This window comes from Dipteris shenzhenensis, chromosome 25 (genome assembly GCF_047967505.1).
Source record: "Dipteris shenzhenensis isolate YYH24624 ecotype China chromosome 25, Dip_SZ_1.0, whole genome shotgun sequence".
NCBI lineage: Eukaryota > Viridiplantae > Streptophyta > Polypodiopsida > Gleicheniales > Dipteridaceae > Dipteris > Dipteris shenzhenensis.
Window position 1 is genome coordinate 45,681,089 of NC_141620.1, and position 25,625 is coordinate 45,706,713.

General features: G+C 48.2%; 1 protein-coding gene across 1 annotated transcript in view; it reads right to left on the reverse strand.

The window, feature by feature from the left end:
* The window catches only part of LOC147885943 (carbon catabolite repressor protein 4 homolog 5-like), a 69,574-nt gene extending 44,895 nt beyond the window's left edge, over positions 1 to 24,679 (reverse strand). Inside the window, 9 exon segments of the mRNA XM_087396411.1 lie at positions 14,209 to 14,301; positions 22,625 to 22,709; positions 22,860 to 22,903; positions 23,443 to 23,524; positions 23,612 to 23,664; positions 23,751 to 23,816; positions 23,962 to 24,128; positions 24,234 to 24,512; positions 24,648 to 24,679. Of these exon segments, the coding sequence (XP_087252537.1) occupies positions 14,209 to 14,301; positions 22,625 to 22,709; positions 22,860 to 22,903; positions 23,443 to 23,524; positions 23,612 to 23,664; positions 23,751 to 23,816; positions 23,962 to 24,128; positions 24,234 to 24,512; positions 24,648 to 24,654 (876 nt within the window). The 5' untranslated portion in view covers positions 24,655 to 24,679.
* Positions 24,680 to 25,625: the final 946 nt, after the last annotated feature.

Below are 25,625 nucleotides of genomic sequence, written 5' to 3' on the forward strand. Positions count from 1 at the left end.
GTGGCGGATGCCTTAAGTCGAGTTAAGTTTGTAAATGCTTTGTCATTTACGGAAATATCCTCAGACCTATTTCAATCCTTGAGAGGGCTATACGCAACTGATAGTCATTTCAGTTCTTATTGGCAGAAAGTCCAGGATGGGAATTCCATGGTTGACCAGGACTTAGGGATTGTGCCACCTAGGATACAGGCGGCGGGAGGTCAGTGGATGATTAGGAACGGCTTGCTGTTCCGGAATGAAAAGATTTGTGTGCCTGATGTTCTGGACCTAAAATCCAAGATTCTCTGGGAGTGTCATGATGCTCCTAGTGCGGGACATCCAGGTATACATAGGACTCTGTCTCTTGTGAAGCATACCTTTTATTGGCCTAAGATGCGTGCATTTGTAGAGAACTATGTGGTAGGTTGCCGAGTTTGTCAGGTTACTAAGGCTGAACGCCTTAGGAGCGCGGGCTTATTACAGCCTTTACAGATTCCAGGTAATAAATGGGAGAGTATTTCCATGGATTTTATTACTGGTTTACCTCGAACGCGCAAGGGTCATGACTTTATTTGGGTCATAGTTGACCGTTTGACAAAAATGGCTAGATTCTTACCTACAAGAACAACTATTTCAGCTGTTCAGTTGGCTCACGAGTTTGTGGACCACTTGTTCAAGCTGTATGGTTTGCCATCTGACATAGTCAGTGACAGGGACTCAAAGTTTACACGTAACTTCTGGACACTTGTATTTGAGAAGTTGGAAACTACTCTAAGTATGAGTTCCTCAGATCATGCACAATCTGATGGCAGTACAGAAAAGGTCAACCAGTTGGTTGAAGACATGCTTCGGGCATATGTATCTAAGAGACAGTCTTCATGGGAAGATTATCTACCCATGATTGAATTTGCTTACAACAGTGCAAAGCATTCTAGTACAGGTTATAGTCCTTTTATGCTTATGTACGGGTTTCAACCTAAGTCACCAGTTATGGTTGGATTAAAAGGGATTCAAAATGATGCTGCTAAGAACTTCTTGCAAGACATGCAGGAAATGTTGCAGTTTGCCAAGGAATCTATTAGAAGTGCCCAAGATCGGGACAGATTTTATGCTAATAGACATCGTTCACCTAGAGAGTTCTCTGAAGGAACGATGGTATACTTGAGAATTCCTAAGGAATCCAAGAGCCTAAGTACTGGTTTGGTTCCGAAATTATCCCCCAGATACTGTGGCCCATTCAAGGTCATTAAAAGAATTGGACCAGTTGCATATCGACTAGAATTGCCTCCTGATGTTAAAGTACATCCAGTCTTTCATGTCAGTCGACTGAAAGAAGTATTGGGTGCAGATGATCAAATTGTTTCTCCTCATGAGATTATAGAAGTTACAGATTTAACTTTTATTCCTCACGAACCTGAATCTATTCTTGAATTCCGTGAAAGACAGATTCGAAATCGTACTATCACGGAATACAAGATTAAGTGGAAGGATCGTGTTGAGGAGGATGCAACATGGGAGACATTACAAAACCTCCAAAGAACATTTCCCGATTTCTTAGCGAACTCAGGAGTGAGTTCTTAGAGGAGGGGGAGTATGTCATGTGCACGGATCGGTATCTGACGTGTACTAGGTACACAGAACTAGCTCAGGTTAGCCTGGGGAGGCTTAGAGCTAGGCAGGCTTGATTCTCGGGTTGAGTGGGAAGGGTACGAACTATTTATAGGTCTTCGCTATTTTTGGCACCGGGGCCCGAGTCTATAAAAGAGGCCCAGGGGGTTCAGTTCTCAGTGTGCAGTTGGGAGCAAGTCTCGTTCCCAGGTGCTAGGTCTGATCCTGGATTGTGTCGCGGACGCGCGCCTGCATCTTAGCGTAGCCCAAGGCCCAGTGGCAGATCCAGGGCTTCATAGCGCCACCTGGTGGTATGGGACACCAGGCTGGTTGGGATCTGATTGGGAGTTCGTGCCAGTAGCTCAGCTCGTGGCTCGGGGGGACATCTTCTGATTCGGGATCACATCCCGTAGATGTCACGGTTGGGTGGCGAGCAGCCTGCTCAGTTCTGATGTTGTGTGTGGTTATTTTGCAGATCAGGGGTTTCAGGAGTGCTGGGATGTGTCATCCACCAGTGGATTTAATAGTCTTATGTCTCTTTGCGGAAGGAAATGCCTCCATGGTGTAATTCCCTCTCCCTTGATGCCAAGAAGATGGGCCTTCACCCTATCAGGGATCCAACCTCTTTCAATCCACACCACCTACACATGAACCCGCAAGCGCATCCTTTCTTGCTGTCGTAGGAACCTAGCACATCAACTTGACTCCACCAAAAAACTGCTTGGGTGAATTCTGCCTCGGGATGAGCCTCAGGGATATGGCTTCTTGAAGCCATGGAAGCTTGCAAGAGGGGGGCTGAAACTTGAACAAAGGGAGCTGAAAGAGGGCGGAATAGAGGGGGCTGAAGGAGGGTTCAAGAGGGCTGAAAGAGGGCTGAAAGAGAGGGCTGAAGGAGTGGAGGCTCATCTATGAAGGAGGGCTGAAGGGGAGTGGACAATGGAGGGAGGCTGAAGCAGCCTGCAAGAGAGAAAGGACTCCCAGGGAGTCAATAGGGCTCAAGGAGGGCCAAAAAACCTTGAAAACTCCAAGAGTGAAGCTAAAGGGGTGGAGGGAGTGTGAGATTGTAGTGGAGGCCCAAAACGAAAACGCAAGAAGAGGAAATCCCGTCGGCGCATATCGCGATTTGTGTGAGACCCTATGTTACTTGAAACGCCGTGTTTCAAGCTGGCTGAAACATTTCAGCCAACCGTTTCAGGGGGCTGAAACGCTTCAGCCCTGAAACGACATTTCTAGATTGGCCTCTTTCTGAAACACGTTTCAAGGACCAGCTATTTCAGCGTAACTATGTCTTGGGCAGATGGTGGACTTGGCATATAAAAGAAGCCAGCACCCTCCCTCATTTCACACAAATCCCACATCCAATTTGTCATGACAAGAGAGATCACTATTAGCAGACATTAGAACATTATTATATATTATACGCCAATGGTGTAGCATGTATTTGTACTTATGATGGACATCAACCGAATTGTTATGGCGGTGGATCATCTTAGTAGATAGAACTGGTCGAGTTGGAGCCAATGCTTCAGAAGCCATCAAATTCGGACATGTGACACTCATTATATTAATAAAAATGTTCACCCACGTGTCTAGGTCCTAGGGGCAATAGGAAGGGAAGGGTGCATTAAGGCGCATTGAATGGTAGATGCATGGGTAGTAGGCTAAGGGTGGGTGAAAATGGGTAGATGGACCTTGAGTGATCTTAAGGGACATTAATGAAAGGGTATCACCCTTCATTGTGAATCTGAGGTGCTTGCTTCAATCCATAAAGGGCTTTCTTTAAGGGGCATACCCTGCTTTCAGAACCTTCAACCTCAAAGCCAGGAGGTTGGGAAACATAGACCGCTTCCTCCAAATGCCCATGAAGGAAAGCTTTCAGCTCATGTACCTCCCAATGAAAGTGAGCAACAAAGGCAATAACAATGTGAATTATAGTGATCCTAGAAGGGGGAGCGAAAGTTTCCTCAAAGTCAATGCCTTGCTGCTGAGCATAGCCCTTAGCAACAAGACGGGCTTTGTAACGGTCCACTAAACCCTTAGCTTTTTGTTTAATTTTATAAATCCACTTAGTTCCAATGGCATTCTTGCCAGGAGGCAAGTCACACAACTTCCAAGTGTTATCCTGATAATTGCATAGCCTTCAACCAACAATCATTCTGAAAGGCATCTTTATGGTATAATGGTTCTTCATTGCATGTTGTAGCAACCAATGCATAAGCAACAAAACTAGCATGCTCTTTCCGAACAGCTACTCTAGTACAGGCTGGCAAAGGAGTATCTTGTTGCTGTCTTTTAATGTCTTGGGCTCCTAGATTTCATCTCTTTCCTAGTCAAGAGTCCTGTGCACATTGTCCTTATCAATCGGAGGCATATCAGGCTGAATACCACGCTGAATATCTGGCCGCAGATGTGGCTGCAAATGATCAACAAATGAAGGAGGTACATCCTCATATGGAACATCACCATGAGCATCTGACGGAAACAAAGGCATCAAGCTGTCAAAGATATCTGGGACATCAACAGACTGTCGATCCATGGTGCCCTTTCCAGAGTTGAGCTTCTGCGAGCTTCCCCTCCCCCTCCGTACCTCTACCTCCCCCTAGCCCCTCCTTGCCTTGCCCTCTCCCGCCCCTACCCCTCCGCCCTCACCTCCCCTCACCCGCCGCTGCCACCGCGCCCTCCCTCGCCACACCCGCCCCACACCTGCCCTCCGTCCTCACCCCCCCCTCGCACCTCCGTCTCTCCCCCCCCTCACCGCAGCCCCCCCGCCCTCACCCCTCACTCCCCGCCTCACCCCCGCCTCGCTCCGCCCCCCTCGCCACGCTCCACCCCCGTCCCCGCTACCGCTCCGCTCACCCCCGCCCCGCTACCCCTTCCGCTCCACCCCGCTACCCCTTCGCTCCACCCCGCCCCCTCTACCGCTCCGCTCACCCCCCGCCTCCCATTCCGCCCCCTCACCCCTCACCTTCCGCCCCCGCCCCCGCCCCCTCTCGCCTCTCCGCCCTTCCGTTCCACCCCCGCCTTCCCCTCCCGCCTTCACCCCCGCCCCCCCGCCCATTCGCTCCACCCCGCCCCTCCGTCCCACCCTTCCCCCCGTCCCCCGTCCGTCCTCTCGCCCCACTCCGCCTCTCCCCCGCCCCCGCTTCCGCTCCCGCCTCCCCACCTCACCCGTTCCCCGCCTCCACTCCTCCACCCCGCGCCACCTCCGTTCCCGCCACACCCAAGCTCCACCCTCCCGCTTCTACCCCCCCCTTTTTTGGGTGGCAGCCTCTTCCTCATCGGAAGCCTCGCAGTTTGTCTTGGCGGTATGGCGGCTCCCTGCCCGGAACCGGAGGCCCAGACGGTCCCTCCCTCTCCAGATGCCTACCGCGTCATCCTGACAGAGCAACAATCATCTCGGGTTCAGGAGGTTGCCAATGACTTTGCCCTTACCTCTGTCTATGGCAGAGTCATTGGACATTCCCCCTCCAGATCAGCCATCAGGGACTGGCTCCAGTCCACTCTCTTGCTAGAGGACAGCCATATTGAGGAGGTGGCCCTTATGGGAAGGGGCATCTTCTGGCTTAAACTCTCCAATGCGAAAGCTGCGAGCAACCTGATTGCTGGCTCCCCCACGTCAGTGGATGGAAAGATTATCATGATAGTCCCGTGGTACCGTGGATTCAGCGCAGCAGATTTTGATGCTCGGTTCCGTATACCTCGCCATCCAGTGACGCTAGTTTTTCCTCGTCTTGCTGCTGAGCTGCGGCCGATTGTTAGGGACCTGGGCTCCCACTTTGGCTGGGTTATGCACGATACTTTCGCCCATGCGGTGACTATGGCAGGAGTCCCCCGAGTCCGTGTGGCTGTGGCGGATCCTGCGACTCTCCCGGCAGTGATCGAGATCGTGACAGGTGCCGGCAGCATCACCAAGAGCATGGTAGTCACCGGACAGCCAGGACAGTGTCTGAGGTGTCACGGCTTTGGGCACCTGGCGGCTGTTTGCCCACGCTTCGCCAGCTCTTCTCGGCCTCCCCCGCCCCCCCCTCTCCGCCCCCTCAGGGCAGCCACGCCAGGAGGAGCAGAGGCAGCCGGAGCCCGGACCAGAGATAGCTGGCGGCTGGACTGAGGTTAGAAGGAAAAGAGGAAAGAACAAGAAGATTTCTGATAAAGGCAAGGAGGCAGAGGTTACCCAGCCTGCAGCTGCACCTCAGAGACCCGACAGGCAGCCGCCCCAGGGACATGGGAGAGCATCTTCTTCGACGGTAGCCCGCCCTCCACAGCCTCAGGTCCCCCTCTCTTCCTCTCCCCAGCCTCTTCCCATTCAGCCCCAGCCCATCCCCCAACTGCACCCCATATCTCCCGACCCGCAGCTTCAGCCCCCTCCTCGTCCTCCTCAGTCTTCTCCCCCTCCTTCTCAACCCCAGCTCCAGATGCAGCCCCATCCCTCCCCCCCCCCACCTCTTTCAGCTCTCCCGCAAAGCTAGCTGCACCGACGGTTCCTCAACCGAGGGCAGCCCCCGCTCCCCCTCCTCCTCCTCCGCTAGCCGCCCCTGAGGAGTCTGAGCTGCCTATTCCCCAGCCTCCTCCCCCTCCCCCTCCGCTGGCAGGACACCCTGAGTCTACACCACCACCGAAGCATGCCTCTCCGTCCGCTAGCCCCTCAGTGGCAGACTCTGACGGGCCTCAGCTTCAGGAGAGAGAGCTCCCCCGCGACTTTTACAGATCTGGCCCCTGGGACTACTTGGATGTGGCCGACCTCGGGACCTTCCCTGCTTGCCTCGACATCAGTATCTTCCTACTCCGCAAAGGGGCGGATGGGAAGATAGCCGCCTTGGCCCCTAGGGATGGCCCTAGCTTTGCTTTCACGTTCCTTAGCGACGGCACCGAGACCTGGACAGACGACTCGGTCTAGGAGGCTCTCAGGGAGCAGACGCATGCTCAGGTTTGCTCATGGATAGGCCCGTCCGGTGGGCAGCTTCTCGAGACTCAGTGGTCCGAGGGTGACGTGCGCCTGCGGTGGCGTTGCGCCGCCAAACGCTTCAGACTGATTGTGATCCTCAAGCCCCCCTGTCTTGGCCCCTCCCCCAAGATGTCAGAGCCTGGACTCCTCAGAAACTCCGTGCCTTCTACGGGATGTCCACCTCAGAGATCTCGAGCTGGCTCGAGAAAGCTTTCGTTCATGGTACTAAAGGCCTCTCGCCTTTGCTGAAGGTGTTGAAGGACGGGCAGGACGACCCCGCTTCCCTCTCCAAACCTTCCCATAAGCGCCAGCGCCTCCACTCCGAAATGTCAGCTTCTTCTTCGACTTCGACCGCGAGCAGACAGTTGTTCGCAGCCTCCCAGTCCTCACCATGAGCCTACACCTCGTATCCTGGAATGTGAACGGGTTTCACTCTTCTGGCACCCGTGGTCCTAGGAAGCTCATTTTGAGACAGGAACTTCAGCCAGCAGTGATTGGTCGTTTGGATGTACTTCTGCTCCAGGAGCACAAGCTTTCGGCGGCTCACTCCCATAGATGCGGGAAGATTCTCCCTGGTCGCTCTCACACTTATTGGGAGCCCTCGATCAGCGCACTGGGGAGGAGTGGTGGTGTCTGTACTTCCGTGGGAGAGCAGCTAGCCCAGGGAGTTTTCGGTCATGGCACGTTGATACCAGGTCGTGCCCTTTGGGTAGGCCTGGAACTGGAGGGCTCCAGAGTTGGAATCCTCAACATTTATGCTCCCACAGATCTCCGTTGTAGAGCCACCTTCTGGAGGACACTTACAGGGATTCTCCCAGACATGGATTCCTGGATTGTTGGAGGTGACTTCAACAATCTGGAGACCTTGGAGGACCAGCAGGGCAGAGGACCGGAGATTACAGGTATGTCTCAGGCAGAGCAGTCCGCTTGGGACTCTTTTATCTTTGCGACAGGAGGAAGGGACTGCTGGCGAGACCCGTCCTTTCGGTGTTGGCGCGGGAGCTTGGACTTCTCGTGGGGCTTCCGCAGGGAAGGAGGCAGACTCCTGGAGAGGCTGGATAGATTTTATGTTAGTGATTGGGCCATCAGCAGAGGCGGTCAGGCCGGTATAGTTCCAGGGACGACACTTTCCGACCATGCCTCTGTGCTCTTATCATTAGATTCGGCAGCTCAGGCCCTTCCCCCCCGCTCATGCCGGATTCCCGACTCCATTTTCTCGAGGGAGGACGTGCGCAACAGTATTTGTAGTCTTTGGGACAGAGACTGGGGCGAGTGCGCGGATCTGGTTGATTCGATGGCACAGGCTTTGCAGGAGTCCAGCCAGATCTGCCAGCTCGCAGCCCTACAGGTTCGACAGGAGTGGTGGGGTAGAGAGAGAGCTCTTCGGAGGGACCTCGCCTCCATTCAGCGACTCCAGCAGGCATCCCTGGGCTCGGAGGAGCTTCGGATCCAGGCCCTTCGAGCCAGAGCCCTTCCTTGAGGAGACACTCCAGCGTCGCTCAGAGTTTTCCTATCACGCCTCTCTCTCCTTCTGGGCTCGGAAGGGTGACCGGATGTGCAGGGAGTTCTTCAGGACGCATGGCCAGAGAGCTGCAGGTGATCAGCTTCGGAGTCTCAGGACAGTGGAGGGACACATCGTTACGGATCCGGGAGAGGTCTTGGGGTTGGCCATCGACTTCTACAAGACCCTTTTCCAGCAGGAGCCGCTTGCTCCTCGTACTCGTCGTGCCCGTGAGGAGGTGTGGAGGCACACTCCTTCCTTGGTCCAACCTAGCATGCAGGCGACGTTGTTGGCACCGTTTACCACGGATGAGATGCTGGAGGCCTTGATGGCCATCGATGGACAGAAGTGCCCAGGTGAGGATGGGCTATCCCGAGCATTCTTCACCTCCTTCTGGGACCAGATCCATCAGCCCCTCCTAGCAGCTCTTCAGAGGATTTTCAGCAGCGGTTATATGCCAGAGAGCCTCTCCTCGGGACTGATTTGCCTCATCCTTTCTGGAGGGGACTCTGGAGCGGCTAGGTTTCCCAGCAGGTTGAGCTTTGTACAGGACAGCTTCTAGCAGAGTCATCATTGGAGGCAGGATGGGTGAGCGTTTTAGCTTGGAGAGATCAGTGCGTCAGGGTTGCCCCCTTGCTCCTTACCTGTTTCTCTTCTTCGCCGAGGCTATGACTTACTACCTTCGGGCGAGGTCTACAGGGATCAGGGGTGTTCGCCTTCCCCTCCGGGAGGACACAGAGCTCTTGGACTCGGAGTACGCGGATGACACAGCCCTATATGTCCAGGACGATGAGTTGATGATGGAGAGGGTGAGGATGGCCCTGGAGGTCTTCTGTTCAGCTGCTGGTGCGAAAATCAACTGGAACAAATCAATTGGTTTTCTCACAGACCCCGGGGCGCGTTCTCAGTGGGGGAGGTTTTTGGGTTTCAGGTGGATCCCACGGGGACAGACAGCTAGATACCTGGGTTTTCAGGTCGGCCTTGACATCACGCCAGCTCAGCAGTTTCTCCCGATGCTAGATTCCATCCGACGGAAGATGGCTTTCTGGAGCACTGCTAAGCTTTCCCTTGCAGGTCGTGCCTTGGTAGTCAACCAAGTTCCCCTTGCCACGGCTTGGTATGTGGCTTCCTGCTGGTGTTTCTCGAGATCCAGCGTGGCACAGCTTAGGAGGCTGGTTCGGAACTTCCTTTGGTCCGGGGAGGATGGCCTCAGAGATACCAGAGCCAGGGTTGCTTGGAAGACAGTCATTCTTCCGCAGGCTGACGGAGGTCTGGGGGTCATCAATCCAGAGCTTCAGAGTCAGGCCAGGCAAGTTAGTCATCCGCGGTTTGACCCCGGGGGGGCAGACGTGGAAGATGTTACTTCAGCAAGGGGTCGGTTCTTGTGTCCCGCGCCGAGGTGGAGAGTGGCTCCCGTCCCTCAGGTGGATCTTCACTTCCGCCCCGCTCACTCAGCCCCGTTCCCCACTCGTTCATAGCCTCCTCATGGTTTGGAGGCGGCTCCGCCTCAGTCTCATTCTGTCCCCTCCCCGCTGTCAGGAGGAGATCGATCGCCAGCCGCTTATCTGGAATGATAAGGTCAGAGATGCCGAGGGCCTTCAATTGGGGGAGAGATCACATATCAGGTGGGATGGCTGGATAAGGGGGCCAGCCCGGTCCCTTCGAGTTTGGAGGGACACGTACAGACATTTGGAGACGGCTGATCTCGCAGACGCAGCTGGAGGTGCACGTGGAGCCCAAGCGAGACGCACGGAGTTCGACGGCGCGATCCCAGCTGATTAGTTGGTTCCACCTGAGCCTCAGATCCTCATGCCTGGTGACGACCGTTGGCTGGGACAGTTCACCCCCCGTGGCATCCCACTGGTGGTCGCAGGACGTATGGACGACTCCTCTATTTCCTTCTTCGCGGTTATGGGGGATGGACGACTCAGGAGAGAGGATGCGCTCATCGACCCCCTACTCCCATGGCAGAGGGTTCGGGTCGTAGGCCTTTTGGGGAAGGTCTGGCGTACCAATCCTAGCATTGAGCAGGATCAGATGCAGCTTTGGCAACTCTGGCTCTGGGAGGGGCGGGCCTTGTCAGAGCTTGATTGGGACCCAGGAGAGTGGAGTTGGCCAGAGATTGTGACAGGACAAGGGCCGACCTCCTTCTTTGCCTACAGCACGACTTTGGGCAGGCGAGTTCTTGGGAGGATGCAGAGCCGCCCCCCCACCCAGCGGCCCAGCTGGTATGCACAGGGTATTTCCAGATTCTTTTTTACAGGCCTTTTGGAAGGCCTTGTGGGAGAACTGGCGGCCGCGGAAGATCTCCTACTTCCTGTGGCTTCTTGCCCACAAAGGTCTTCCGGTGGGGAGCTGGTTGCGACAGATACGGACGCTGTCAGATCTACCATGAGGTTGAGGAGTCACCAAAACACTGCCTATGGAGCTGCACTCGCGCCCAGGAAGTGTGGAGGTGGACTTTCAGGATTCTCACTCGCGCAGCACCGGAGCTAGGTGTGATCACTTGGGGCGCGTTCTGTTGGTGCAGCACCGCACCTGGTCTACATCACTTATTCGAGGCATGCCAGCAGGACCCCACTTTCCTTATCACACAAGGAACGTGGGGGCCGCTCGAGGGTATCCCGCAGCACCTAGCAGAGGCTGATACAGGAGTTCAGGAGAGGTAGCCAGTCTAAGAGATTATTAGCAGCATCGCAGGGTGGCACATTTGGACCTCGCGTTGCGCGCAGATCCTCGGTGGCACCTCCTTATCGACTGCCCAGATCATGACTGATATTTGGAGCGAGATTATTCATACCCTCAGAGGCCAGTGGGACCAGATTCAGGGAGATTCCCGGTCCGGTCGGGAGAAGCGGAGACGCTTCCTCCGGGCTTCGGACACCCAGGGCCTCTTCTTCGAGCAGACTTCGCAGGGCCTTCGGTGGCGCTACTCACCACCCCGATGGCTGTTCATTCACACTCGCCTTATCCCGCCGTGAGAGAGTGATTTATTTTGTTACCTTTTAGGGCTGTGTCCGATTTGTGAACACAGCCCGTCAGCTAAAAGCTGACCTTTTGTATCTTGTTCTCGAAGTAATATAATTAGCACTGTTTTTTCGGCAAATATCTGGGACATCAACAACGGGCTGTTTTTGACAGTCCAGCAAAGGCATAGTGGAAGATCCATCAAACACAACATCCCAACTGACAAAACACTTGCCCGTTCGGAGTTGGTAGAGCTTATAGCCCTTGCTCTCTAAGCTATACCCAATAAAAATGCACTTGACAGCTTTCTCATCCACCTTGGTGCGTGTCTAAGAAGGCACATGGGCATATGCCAAACATCCAAATGTCCTCATGTGAGAAATGTGAGGCTTACGACTTGTCCAAGCCTCATAAGGTGTGATAGTCTGCAAAGACATCTGTTCAAAATGTAATTAGCACACATAACGGCATCCGACCACAACTTGTTAGGAAAATGCTTGCCTTTCAACATGTACCTAGCCACCTCCATCACTGACCTATTCTTCCGCTCAGCCACGGGATTCTGTTGAGAAGTATAAGGCACCGTGCATCGATGATGTATGCCACGTGAAGCCAAAAAAACAGCAAACTCCTTTGACATATATTCACCCCCCCTGTCTGTATTAAGGTGAGCAATGTGCAGCCCACTCTCATTCTCAGCCAAGGCAATAAAATGCTTAAAGCATGAAGAAACTTCATATTTGGATTTCAATGTGAAAATCCAAGTGTACCTGGTGAATGTAACAAAATAATAGAATCCCCCAAGAGCTGCAACCCTCATGGATCCACAAACATCACTATGAACCAGATAAAGCTTGCGTGAAGCACCAACTCTCCCATCCTTGGGAAACGCAGAACAGTGAATCTTACCAAGCAAGTAAGGTTCACAAACATGCTTTGAAGGCATATGCATTTTGGGAAGACCAACAACCATACCATCCTTATATAACTTATACCTAGATGAATCCACGAACATTCTCAAACTCATCCTCTAAAAACACAACATAGTGCAGTTTCAATCTCACGATAGTCACTCATAAGATTGAAAACCATAAACTCCATCACGCATAGCAGGGACTAGCTACTATGACATCCCCACTAACGTCATCAGCGCCCAACAGTGGGTGTAGACTATAGTATAAAAGTATGCTCTCACACATACAAATCCACACACCCACACATACTTGAACATCCATTTATACAAAGTCTTCGTACTGAGTTTCTATAGGCACTCCGGAGGTGAAGGGCAAAATCAGCCATGACGAAGGCTAGCACTAAAGGAGAAGGCTAATCAAAAAGTAGTCCAAATCTCTTCATTCAAGCTACAGCGGCTTCTGAAGTCTAAAAGATTTAATTTTAGTCTCTCCCAAACAAGCATCTAAATCTAAATCTAGCTGATAGCGCAACGCACCATTTAAGATAGCAAAGTTAGGTGTCCAACCTCTCATGCCACAAATGGGTATCTGCCATGGTAGAAGAATCAAGAGCAAAGGCATGTGCATCAAAAAGAACCTGATAGCCACATGTAGCTATGGCTGAAATAGAAATGAGGTTTTAGCGAATGCTTGGACCATAAAGCACATTCTCTAGAGTGACAAGACCACCAGAAATAGAAGTAAGAGCAACTTTCCCAACACCTTTCACGGTATATGAGGCATTATTGGCACATGTGACACTCCTCTCCTTAGATGTAAGCTCAAGTGAGCTGAATAACTTCATGCAAGAAGTAATGTGCTTGCTAGCACCACTATCAAAGAACCACGTATCATGAACATCAGAAACTGCCATCAGGCATCATGAACATCAAGATTATACGGACATGTAACCAAGAAGGCCCAATGCTGGTCTTGTCCAAAATTAGCTGACTCATGTCCATCTTTCGCACTAGGAGATCCAGATATTGCAAGACCAGACTCTTTCTTCTTCCTTTCAGATGCAATTCTCTTTCTGCATTCAGAGGTATCATGCTCAAGTTTCCTACAATAGTTACATCTCTTCTTATTTTTGTTATACCCCGAAGAAGAGGCACCACGAGAATGATCAGCATGTGAATGAGGGAGTTTACCAGCTGAAACCTTGCCTTTGCCTTTGTGTTTATGCGGGGCACCAAAGGCTTGATCACTAGCCATACAAGCATTGCGATTTGCACGACTTTGCTCCTCTTGAAGGAGAAGAGCAACCAGCTGGTCAAAAGAAAAATGGTTGGCATTGCCACCTGCAACCAACCTCAATGTAGCAGCAAAGCCCTGATAAGAATCAGACAACCTTTATTCGACATCATTTGTATTTCAAGGTTTGAAAGCAAGTTCTCCGCCGCCCTCAACAAGTCTTGTGTGGCGCCGGATCCGATGAACCTCAGTTACGTTGCATTTGAGTGTGGACCCCCTTACTTGGGGTTATGGGCATTAGTGACCAACAAGAGTGACACCCTCTCCTTAAGAGGGACATCAAAAAATCACACCCCACCTAAGTGCCCGTTTTTGGGACCAATCAAATGCTCAGATTACAAACCAACCTAGCAACCATCCAAGGGAATGTTCTCAGGGCGGGTGTGAGCCAAGAAACATGCCAAGAGGCATGGAGATACAAGATAACAAATAACCCTCTTAATTGACGTTAATGAAACTCAAAAAATGACTTTAGAATAGGTCAATGCCTAGGACTATCTATACAAATTACATTGTCTACACAGACTTCACTATCTCAGCATTCAACAATCCATAAGACTTCTTTTGTAAAATGACATTACATTTTACTATAAAACATATTCCTTCAAGAATAACATTACAAGGGGGAGGGAGTCTTAGCCCCTCAACACAAGTACAATTGTGTATATCTCTTTCTTGCTACTCTAAATTTATCAAGTTATGGCAAGCTCTTATTAATGCAAACTCCATTCCAACACGCATCTATGAGCATCTTGAAAAGGTCCCAAATTTTCATTGTCCAAATTGTTAAAAAACATAGAGTGGTTTCATGAAAACACTACATATTTACAAATTACGCTCTCTACACAGACTTTACTATATCAAGATTCAATAATCCATAAGACCTCTTTTGTAAATTGACATTAAATTTTACTTTAAAAAATATTCCTTCAAGAATAGTGTTATCTCCTTTCTTCCGTCCTCTTAAATGCAACAAAATACAAGGTGAATGAGCTTAGAACAACCTGGGGAAGACTGTTGAAATCGCCAGCAATAATAACAGGGATTCCTCCCCATTTTTTAGACAGAGAATGTGCATTCTTTAACAAATGTCGAACCTGCTATGTTAAAGAAAAAAAATCAAGCTTCATAACTAATTCAAGTCCACTAGTAATACAAAGATGATTTGATCTCTAACACTTTTCAAACAAATACATACCCCTCCCTAATTAACTCATTAGAATAGAACAACTATTTACAATGGCATTTCTTCATGAATGAAGCATAGACATGTTAAATATGTGATCGTATTAAATAACAACCATGTACCTGGCTTTCAAGCACAAACACATTGACACACTACCATCTTAGAGACCATCTCTGACATTTGTGTAATGGAGTTCCTTTGAAAGTGAGTCAACTTGGATGCAAGAATGATAGGCCTTGTTTGGAAACACAACTCGTTGTGACATCGTTACACGACACAAACCATAAATGATGCAATTTCAGTGTTAAATGCATTTCACCAAATAACAAGAAAACCACAAACGTTCTGAAATTTCCTGAAATTATTTGATGCATGGTAGGGGTCTGAAGGCTAGCTTTGTTGGGTGTTGGAAGCAATGGAAGCACAATGGAGGAAAAAGAGATGTAATAGATTGCTGCAAAACTAAAGTGTAGAGGCTCAGGGGAGAGCCAACATAACAGAACCCTAGGGCTAACTACCCTAACTAGACTAAGTGTCCTAACTGACCTAGATGGTACATAAACTAACTGTACCAATAGTCCTAACTGACTATAACTAGGCCTACAAGGCTCATACCAAGGTATAAGTGGCATCTATGAATAGCCCATGAGATAGCCTACAAACCCCCCTCCATGGTATGGGCTGAAGTATCCTGGACATGGCTCAGGATACCTAAATATCAAGTGTGATGGTTGCACATGTTCGTCCTGTAGGATATAGCAACCTATGACTGCACAGAGTACAACAGATCAAGTTACAAAAGGTACTAAGTTCAAAGCTTGCCGAAAACCCTCAATCTTAGGTCGAGGTAGAGCCTTCGTAAAAAGATCTGCCAAGTTGTCTTCAATGGGAACATAAGACAACTCAATATCACCTGCTGATAATCGCTCTCTGACATAGTGATAGTGAACCTCAATGTGCTTTGTGCGAGCATGGAAAACTGGATTCCGTGCGACAGCCAAAGCACTCTGACTATCAGTGAAGATGACGGTAGGAGCAGTCTGACATGCACAAAGATCTGCAAGTAGCTTCCGAAGCCAAACACACTCCACTGTAGCTGTTAAAGCCGCTCTATTCTCATCTTTTATAGCTAGAAGTAACAACTGTACTCTGCTTCTTGCTGAACCAAGAAACACATGAAGTACCAAGCATAAAACAGTTGCCACTATGTGACACATGAGTGTCATAACAACCAGCCCAATCACTATCAGTGAACCCATGCATGACAAGTGAAGTATCAGCCCCATAAAGAAGGCCTAAATGCTGAGTGCCTTTAAGATATCTGAAAACACGCTTCACGGCATGCCAATGGTGCATAGATGGACTGTGCATATATCTGCTCAACTGTGAGACAGCATACTGTAGATCAGGTCTCGTATGGCATAGGTAAATCAAACAATCAACTGCCTACTGATAGAGAGTGATATCACATATACCGCTGCCATCCTCAGAAGAGAAGTGAAAACCAGTCTCTAATGGTGTGGATACTGGCTTGCAATCCTCAAACTGAAAACGCTGCAAAAGCTGTCCAATGTACTTGGATTGTGACATCAAAATGCCCCCGTCACTGCTAGCAAATTGAATGCCCAGATAGTAGTGCAGAAGACCAAGATCAGACATAGCAAATGTCTGCTGCAAATCAACTTTAAAATCTGCAATTTGCTAAGCATGTGTCCCAGTTACAAGCATGTCATCCACATAAAGGACTAAAATCAGCAAATCTGTCCCGCGCTTGCGGATGTAAAGGGTAGCCTCTGTAGGGCTGTTCTGAAAGCCAAGTGTGAGCAAATGAGAATGAATTCTCGAATACCAAGCCCGAGGTGCCTGCTTCAATCCATAGAGGGCCTTTTTCAAGTGGCATACCTTGCTTTCAGAACCTTCAACCTCAAAGCTAGGAGGTTGGGAAACATAGACCTCTTCCTGCAAATGCTCATGAAGGAAAGCCGTCTTAATATCAAGCTGATGTATCTGCCAATGAAAGTCGACAGCAAAGGCAATAACAATGCGAATGGTAGTGCTCCTAGAAGTGGGAGCAAAAGTCTCCTCAAAGTCAATGCCATGCTGCTGAGCATAGCCCTTAGCAACAACAAGACAGGCTTTGTAACAATCCACTGAACCATAAGCTTTCCGTTTGATCTTGTAAACCCACTTAGTTCCAATGGCATTCTTGCCATAAGGCAAATCACACAACTCCCAAGTGTCATTCTAATGGATAGAATCCAATTCAGCTTGCATGGCCTTCATCCAACAATCATTCTGAAAAGCATCTTGATGACATAATGGCTCTTCATTGCATGCTGTAGCAACCAAAGCATAAGCAACAAAACTAGCATGCTCTTCCGGACAGCTGCTCTCGTACGGGCTGGCAGAGGAGTGTCTTGTTTGCTGTCTTTTAATGTGTCAAGGAGCCAACGGGGTACCTTTTTAGGCTCCTGAATTTCTGCTCTTTCCTGGTCAAGAGCCCTGTACAAATGATCATGATCAATGATAGGCATATCAGGCTGAATTTATGCATGCACATGGGGCTATAAATGACCAACAGATGGAGAGGGACAACCTTAGAAGGAACATCATCCCCAGCATCGGATGGAAACAAAGGCATCAAGCTAACCTGAAAGCCACATGTAGCAATGGCTGAAATAGAAATGAGGTTCTTACCAATGCCTGGAACATAAAGCACATGCTCTAGAGTGACAATACCACCAGAGACAGAAGTAAGAGCAACTTGCCCAATACCTTTCACGGTATATGATGCATTATTGGCACATGTGACACTGCCCCCCTTAGATGTAAGCTCCAACGAGTTGAATAACTTCCTGCAGGAAGTGATGTGCTTGCTAGCACCACTATCAAAGAACCACGCATCACGAACATCTGAAACTGCCATACAAGCATCATGAACATCGACGTGTAACCAAGAAATCCCAATGGTGGTCTTGCGCGAAATTAGCGGACTCATGTCGATCTTCTGCACTAGAACCAAATACTACAAGACTAGACTCTTTTCTTTTTCTTTTCAGATGCTATGCGCTTCCTGCATTCAAAAATATCATGCCCAGGTTTCCTGCAATAGTTACATCTCTTCTTCTTTTTGTTATCCCCTGAAGAAGAGGCACCATGCGAATGATCAGCATGGGAATGAGAGGGCTTTCCAGCTGAAACCTTGCCTTTACCTTTGTGTTTATGATGGGCAGCAAATGCTTAATCACTAGCCATAGTAGCATTGCAATTCACACGACTTTGCTCCTCCTGAAGAAGAAGAGCAACAAGCTGGTCAAATGAGAAATGATTGGCATCACCCCCTGCAACCAACCTCAATGTAGTAGCAAAGCCTTGATATGAATCAGGCAACCCATCAAGGGTATTAGAAACCAGCTGAGAATCAGGCATAATCTCATCAATGTTAGCCAACTGCTCTTTCAAATCCTTCACATTAGTGAGATAGGCATCCATGTTACCACCCTCATCAAGCTTTAAATCTTTCAACAGCCTACGGAGATAGGCAACCCTCGCCTCATTCCACACCTGATACAAAGAGGCAAGCTAATCCCATGCTTGCTTAGCTGTCTTGCAAGACCGAATATGAGGGATACTAACCCATTTCACTAAAAGAGCAATCAAGGCATGTGCTTTGGCATCATGACCATCCCACTGGATTTGCTCCTGTGAAGGAGGCAAAGCACCTAGAGCAGGAGGTGCAAGAGTCCTGGCTGTAGCAGTAGAACCATCACCTAAAGACCCATCACTTGAAGAACCAGGCTGGAAATGAGAATTACAGCAAAAGAAGTGCTCCCACGAGGAGGAGAGCACGTAGAAATGGAGTGAAAGAGATCCAATGGAGAGAAGCTCGCAGCCCGAGGAAAAGGGATGCCAAATGAGGAGGGAAGGGCTCAAAGAGAAGTCTCCGGATCAATTCCGCAGCTCCAAACGCCGGCACGCAGCTCGAGGCAGCTCCAAAACGCTGGCATGCAGCTCGAGGCAGCTCCAAAATGCTGGCACGCAACTCGAGACAGCTCCGAAATGCTGAGAAACCTGAGAAATGACTGGCACGTACCCCAAGGCAGCTCCTATACTGCAGTAAATGCTTGCTGATGCAGTCTGTACTGCAATAAATGCTTGCTGACGCTGTGTACGGATATTTGACGCAATTGTGCAGAATTTTCTGGCGCAAATTCTGACAATGTCTGTACAGCTGTACGGGATTTTCTGACAGGTCCATACAGTTAGGTTTTTGCTGCAGAAATTGCTCACATTTGCTCCGAAATTCAGGTTTTTGATGCAAAAATTGCTCAGATTTCCTCCAAAATGCAATCTTCTCGCGCCAGAATGAGATCTTTCACAACAAAATTGCTTGGAAAGGTCTCAAACACTCGTGGGAGTGTGAAAACCAACATGACCAGCAAGAATGAGGGCTCCAGAGGCTGCCAAACAGCTTGAAAAACCTGTCAATGGCTGAGGGAATGGATTCCCGACCTGCTCTGATACCACTGCTGAGTGTTGGAAGCAATGGAAGCTAAAAAATGGAGCACATTGGAGAAAAACGATATGCTGTAATAGATTGCTGCAAAACTGAAGTGTAGAGGCTCAAGGGAGAGCCAACATAACAAAACCCTAGGGCTAACTGCCCTAACTGGACTAAGTGTCCTAACTGACCTAGATGGTACATAAACTAACTGTACCAATAGTCCTAACTGACTATAACTAGGCCTACAAGGCTCATACCAAGGTATAAGTGGCATCTATGGATAGCCCATGAGATAGCCTACAAGCTTCTCATATAAGAATAAATGGATGCATGCATGGATGCACAAAAAGTTGACCATTCCTTAAGAAAATTAAGAGTCCAAAATTGTGAGTTTTAAACTCTATATTTCAAGTATAGGAGCCTTATTTCAATTTTATAAGCACAATTATAAGCTTAGGGTTACAATATTCAAGGTATTTCAAAATCGAATCACAGATTTCCAAAAGTATAGCGGCAAGTCTCAATCCTAAAGTTTGGTTTCTTCAAAGGTATGGCTTCACATATGCCAATTCCCAACTTCGGAGGGAATGGCAAGCTAACTAATTATCCTATGTAGAAGGTGAGGATACAGAGGCAGGGAAGATATGGAAGGTGCCTAGAAGTATGGAGCTGAAGCCCAAGATATTAGGGATGGCTTGGCTAAAATCATGAGGCCTGCAGACCTGGAGGCAGTGAAAGAATTGTTGGATAAATAGGCTCAATGCGCCACCTGTCAATTCCCAAATGAGGAGTGAATCCGGGCTTGACACCTGTAGAATATGGGTGAACTTAATGTCATAAAGGCATACGTAGAGGGGTTGGGAGCAACTGCAACATGGGCAGCAACAGAACATCCTTCTTAGGGTTGCTTATAGCCAGCCATATGGGCTGCACAGAAGGTACGGCGATTGGACCACCAAGTACTTGGGCAGAAGGCACAATACTATCGGCACCAGAAGACAAAACGCTTAATCCATGAGCTTATGGATAGTTTTATAGTACAGGATGATTGGTTATGTGAACTTTTTATTGGAATAGGAACAACCATTGTGCGCACACTACAAAAACATAGAAGCTACATGGCAGTCAATAACCCGTCAAAGGTAAACTGCTCTATATCCACGACTGCCAGCTTGCAGAAACACACCAACGACAACCTGGCACCATTCATGCTGCAAACCTTTCATCAATTCATTGTATAAAGGGCTCCTCTGAACCAACTGATGCAGCCCCACTAGGATCTAACCCTAAACACAGTCCAAACACAATCAATAACATAATAAAGATCAGCAAACAGCTCACCTCCATGGGCTAGATTTCAAACTCCCACAAGGCTATGCTCATAGCTCTAGTGTCCCAGAACCACCCACAAGGAACCATCCACATAGTATCTCGTCCTCCACCGTGTAGAAGGCAGGAGTCTAGGCTCAAGATCCAGACCATACCATACCATGGTGTGTGCACATTGAATACCAAATTACCAGACCATCCAGTGGTGTGCGCACATTGAATACCAAATTGACCACTCATATATAGAAGAGCATGCCCGTTTATAGGAAGCATCCCGAATATAAATAGCCTTTGCTAGAATTCAATTCCTCTAGTCTCACTTTAGCCTGCTTCCCTTGATCCCTGCAAACCCTACTGGATTAAGTCTACTAATCCGAGGATTAGCATATAGGTACACAACACCTAGAGTTGGAATTGGATGAGCTAGAACTCACCAAGAGGAGCATGACAACAATTTACATAGAAACACGAAAGATCATGGTAGTTCTACGAGGTAGCTAGCATGCTCTAAAGGCAAGTATCACCATATCAAAATTCCAAGGGATGTGTATTTCATTATGCATTTGTAATTCAATCATGATATGAGTTTCTTGCTATTCATAATCTTCAGGCATTCTTCTCTGTCTTTGTGTTTCCTTCAAGTATTTCAGATCCGAATACCATGTGTGCCCCTTCCTCCTTGATCCCATTAAAGCCCATTGGTCGCTAATTGGAGCATATGCGTATCGATGGTAGCTGCCATTGTTGCCTCTAGAGAGTTCTAAAAACCATCCCACATTGTCTTTGGGGCTGCTTAGCAGCGCAAAGGATCTACAGCCGGCAGGCATAGGATGCAGCGGGACTTCACTTGGGCAATGGCTAATGTTAGAATTATTATTATATTCTAGGCAATGGCCAATGTAATGTAATAAGCGGGTTAGGGGCACTTTTCCCTCTTAGAGGTTTTTCCCCCTAACCACAATCTAATCTCTAACTACGGTTAGTAATTAGATAGGGTTTGTCACTTAGACAAAACCCTCATCTCTTTCATTATACTACTTCATTTTAATACACTTTGGGAGTGACCTACATTAGCTCAGCAAGTTCATGCACATGCCGAGTTCACAGCATTGGCAGGCAATGAAGAGAGTCTTCAGATATCTCAAAGGCACTTAGGATTTAGCCCTCTTCTATGGTGATCAGGGTTCACTTACCATGCATGCTTACACGGATAGTGACTGGGCAGGTTGTTCCGACACCAGAGTGTCACATACCAGCAACTGTTTTTTGCTTGGCAGTTCATGTATCTCTTGGCTCAGCAAGAAGCAACCAATAGTTGCCACATCCAATTGTGAGGCTGAGTACAGGGCAGCCTTCACCGCTACAGTAGAGAGTGTCTGGCTTCGACAATTACTTATAGATCTTGGTATTCGCCCGACATCCTCCACTATGGTCTACACTGACAACCAGAGTGCTTTGGCCATTGCGCGTACTCCAATGTTTCATGCGCGTACCAAGCACATTGAAGTTCACTATCATTATGTTCGAGAGCGGTTGTCAGCAAGAGACATAGAGTTGTCCTACCTTCCCACAGAGGACAACATAGCAAATATGTTTACAAAAGCACTTCCTCGTCCCAAGTTCGAAGTCTTTCGACAAGCTTTACACTTGGTTCCCTTTGTTGCATGATCTGGCATACCTTGTACATTCATAGGTGGCTATGTCCCTTTGGATGAACATGTGCCACCATGACCAGAAAATACCAGGTATTCTGAGACGTTTCCAGAATACTTCAGGCCATACCATGGAGGGGGGTTTCTAGGCCATCTTCTCCCAGTCGTATTGATGCCCTCTGGGCCCTGGTATGTGCCATGTAGCTTTAGTTATTGGAACTTAGGTCACCTAGTACTTTTAGTGTCTTAGGAGACCTAGTACTAGTGGTACCACTAGGACACTAGGCCCTAAAGTTCTCTTTTATTATACCTTGTACTTTCATTTTCATTCTAGTTGATATGACGGCTTCCACTTCTTGCTCCACTCTTTTGCATCCTTTTGCTTCCGTGAGCCTACAACCATCTAGCACCTGTGCGCCATCTAGCATTCAGGATCTAGAGTGACACCAAAAGGCAGGAGCATTCTCAAGGCTTGGCCTGCAGGTTTCTTTCATGTTTTTAAGGGTGAGGTATTCATTGGATGTCCATCCTGGTTGTTCGCCCCTATTCCAAAGATCCTCTTTGCAGTGAGTTGGGTACTTTAGAAAGACGCTGGTCTTCCTGACAACCAATTTCTCTTTAATTCCAATGATTAGTGCGCTCTAGGATTGCTGATTTGTATGGTTCATTTTTCAAGCACTAATAAAAAGTTATTCTCTCGGGAAAAGGGAAGGGGGGGCAGGGGATCCTATTAAAATAAGGATAATTACCTGGCCAATCTTGATATCACCACGATTTGGATTGAAGAGAACATGAATATTGCATACTACCACACAGTTTTCCGCATTTATCTCCCTGCAATAATTCAGCAATCACTGAAGTCGGCCAAATTCTTATTATTAACTACCCCAGCACCCATGCACCCGAAAGGACATCCAATAACATTTGTGTGATCTCCCAATAACACAAGATTGATAAAACTAGTACCAAAACTGAAAAACTTACTCTGTACTATTGCTTTTACCCCTCTCCCGCTTTTTATGTCTTGCCTGTTTCATCAAATATACAGTCAGCAACATAAATTTTGCCATACAGAGAGAGAGAAAATGTTTGCAATTTGAAAATTTTATTCAAACAGCCTACGAGCTACATCACTGCACCATTGTCCAGTAGTTATGAAGATGCATATATGTGTCGCTAAGTACATACATGTCCACACGTTCAAACACAAGCACGGGCATGCTTCTACAAAGAAGAGCCTTATTCTGAAGACATAATGAATGAAATACTTTATTTTGGGCTTCTTATCTATGCTTTTCTATATTATCCCCATCCCACCCCAATGCAATGGAAGTACATAGGTTGGTTAAGGGTCGATGATAGGAGACCACAATGCAGGTTGACCCCCCAGGAATCTGAAAACAAAGTAGAACTGTAGAAGAGCAAAATATGACAGTGACTAAAACTGTGGATCCCACACAATAATTGAAGTGGCCACGTTTGAGAAAATGGTTGGAAAGATAGTAACACGATTAATATCAACCCGCAGTGTATTATCATTAATCGTTGCAAAGGTAAAGCACAGCACCTGTAAAACACAGAGCTGAGCAACATTATTTCTGAGGTCAAGCTCTTGGAATTCGATACTCTCTTCCTCGAGAAGTTGAAATCTGAGCTCAAAGTCACAACAAGAATAAGACCAACATCCAGATGCCCCAGTTGAAACCATTACTAAGACCACACCACAACTTGCTTACTTTTGCGTCCTCCAAAACATGGCACACCCGTCACTTGCCCCTCCAGTACGACCCTGCACACTGTAATACCTGAGCCACAAACATAAGCTCCCTTGAGGAACTTACTTTGAATAAGCTTTCTACTCAGGAGAGAACCTACCTTAAAAATACCTTCGTAGCCTCGTTGCACAAATTCGTCTTGCAGTTCGTCAAAACGGTCGACTTCCTGAACAGTATCGGACGATACTTATTATGGAGCCTAACGCCAATGGTAAGGCAGAAAACAATCTACATGTCGGTGCTTTTGCAACCTAATATACGAGATAACCTAGCGGCAAGGCCTGAAAATTTGCAAATTCGAAGGAACTCGCCTGCAAACAGATTACATCCGGTGACCACAAGCCAATCTCCAGTAATATTTTCCCCTTCCGCCGATCCCAATTCATTATGAATGGTGGAATGTGGGCATAGAGCTCCCGCCAATGCTGACTAGCGTTGTCGACTCCCAAAATATTATAGGACACGATGACGAATCGGTCTGTATTCCACACGATGACGAATCGGTCTGTATTCCGCATTGTGAGGATAAACATTGTCGAAAAAACTTCCTATTCTTATCAGCACACAAGCCAAAGAACGTGACCTGCGGAAGGAGGGGGCAGGGTGGTGTTGAAAATCCAATGGCGATGCTCGTCCGAAGCACGACGAGGGCGGTCAAGTCTCTGGAAATTGCGGCGGGAAGAAGGCTGGCTAAAAGCTGTGCTGCTGTGGCCTCGAGGCTGTTCTCTGTTCCAGCTACCGGCGGAGTGGTGTGTGCTGGAGAAACGACGGGGAGGGGATCTGGCGCCATCCATAGTGCGAGGAAAACTCTGCAAGTCGGCTGTGACGGGAAGGGAAGGAGCTCCGAAGGTTTGCTGGGAACCTGGGGGGAGGCAGAGGATGAGCGATGGAGAAGAAAGGGAGAGCTGTTGCTGGTTTTTCTTCTTCTTCTTCTTCTTCTTCTTCTTTTTCTTGTTGTTGTTGTTGTTGAGCAGAGCAAAGGGACGAGCTGGCTTACCTTTCATAGTGCTAAACAACGTCCCAGCCAAGCAACCCCACAATACAAGCAATGCTCTATATAAAAACAACAATGCTCTCTTGTTAAGTATAAAAACAAGAGTGCATGTATGCACAAAAGCACTAAGCACTAGCTTCGGCTTATGAGGCTCTATCAAAACTAGATTTGCACCAGTCTCACACTCGTCCGCCCACAAAAGGGTGGACTGAGTGACAACCAATCAAAATCCGTGCCTCGAGAAGAATGCTTCACGCACGTCCACCCACCTTTAGGCAAAAAATGACATGACGTCTGACCCACGGACAGGAAAAACGTATTTCTTAGGAAGCATCAACCCAGCATTCAAGATGATGTTCGGGTGAGCAAAACCATTCCATGCACCCGTGGGAATATAAAACCTGGGACCACTTGCTACCCTCTATGAAAGCTTTACCACTTGGACAATCCTATATTGGTGATGAGAAAGTGGAGCATTTAATACTTATACAAATCACGTCCGTCCGGTTATGAATCGACAAGCGGACGAGTGCCTCACTTTAAGGTGGATGACGTTTGTGGGGCTTCACTCGTCTGCGAACGAATGTGAAACCCCCCTAACTACTAACTCGTGAAGCCGCATCCTATCAATTATTTAAGGAAAAAAGAGAATGAGAAATATAGTGGACATGAGACACGACACAGGGTCCATTAGGACCCGATCCTCCCTATGTCGATTTATTATTGACTTTGTGATGTCCATATTTTGGAAGCTAAAGTCCAACAAATACATGAATAAGGCGATCCAATAACTGATCCTTGTTGCAATTTTTTCAATATTGTCACATGGACTACAACCATATGAATAAACGTGTAGCCATCCTTCAATCTTGCATCCATTTTGGATTTCCTTGCTCCCTCGCATCAATAACATGCATTAAATGAGAGGAATGTTGTAAGAATTCAAATTGAAAATAATAAATTTTGAATGGACCAGTAATT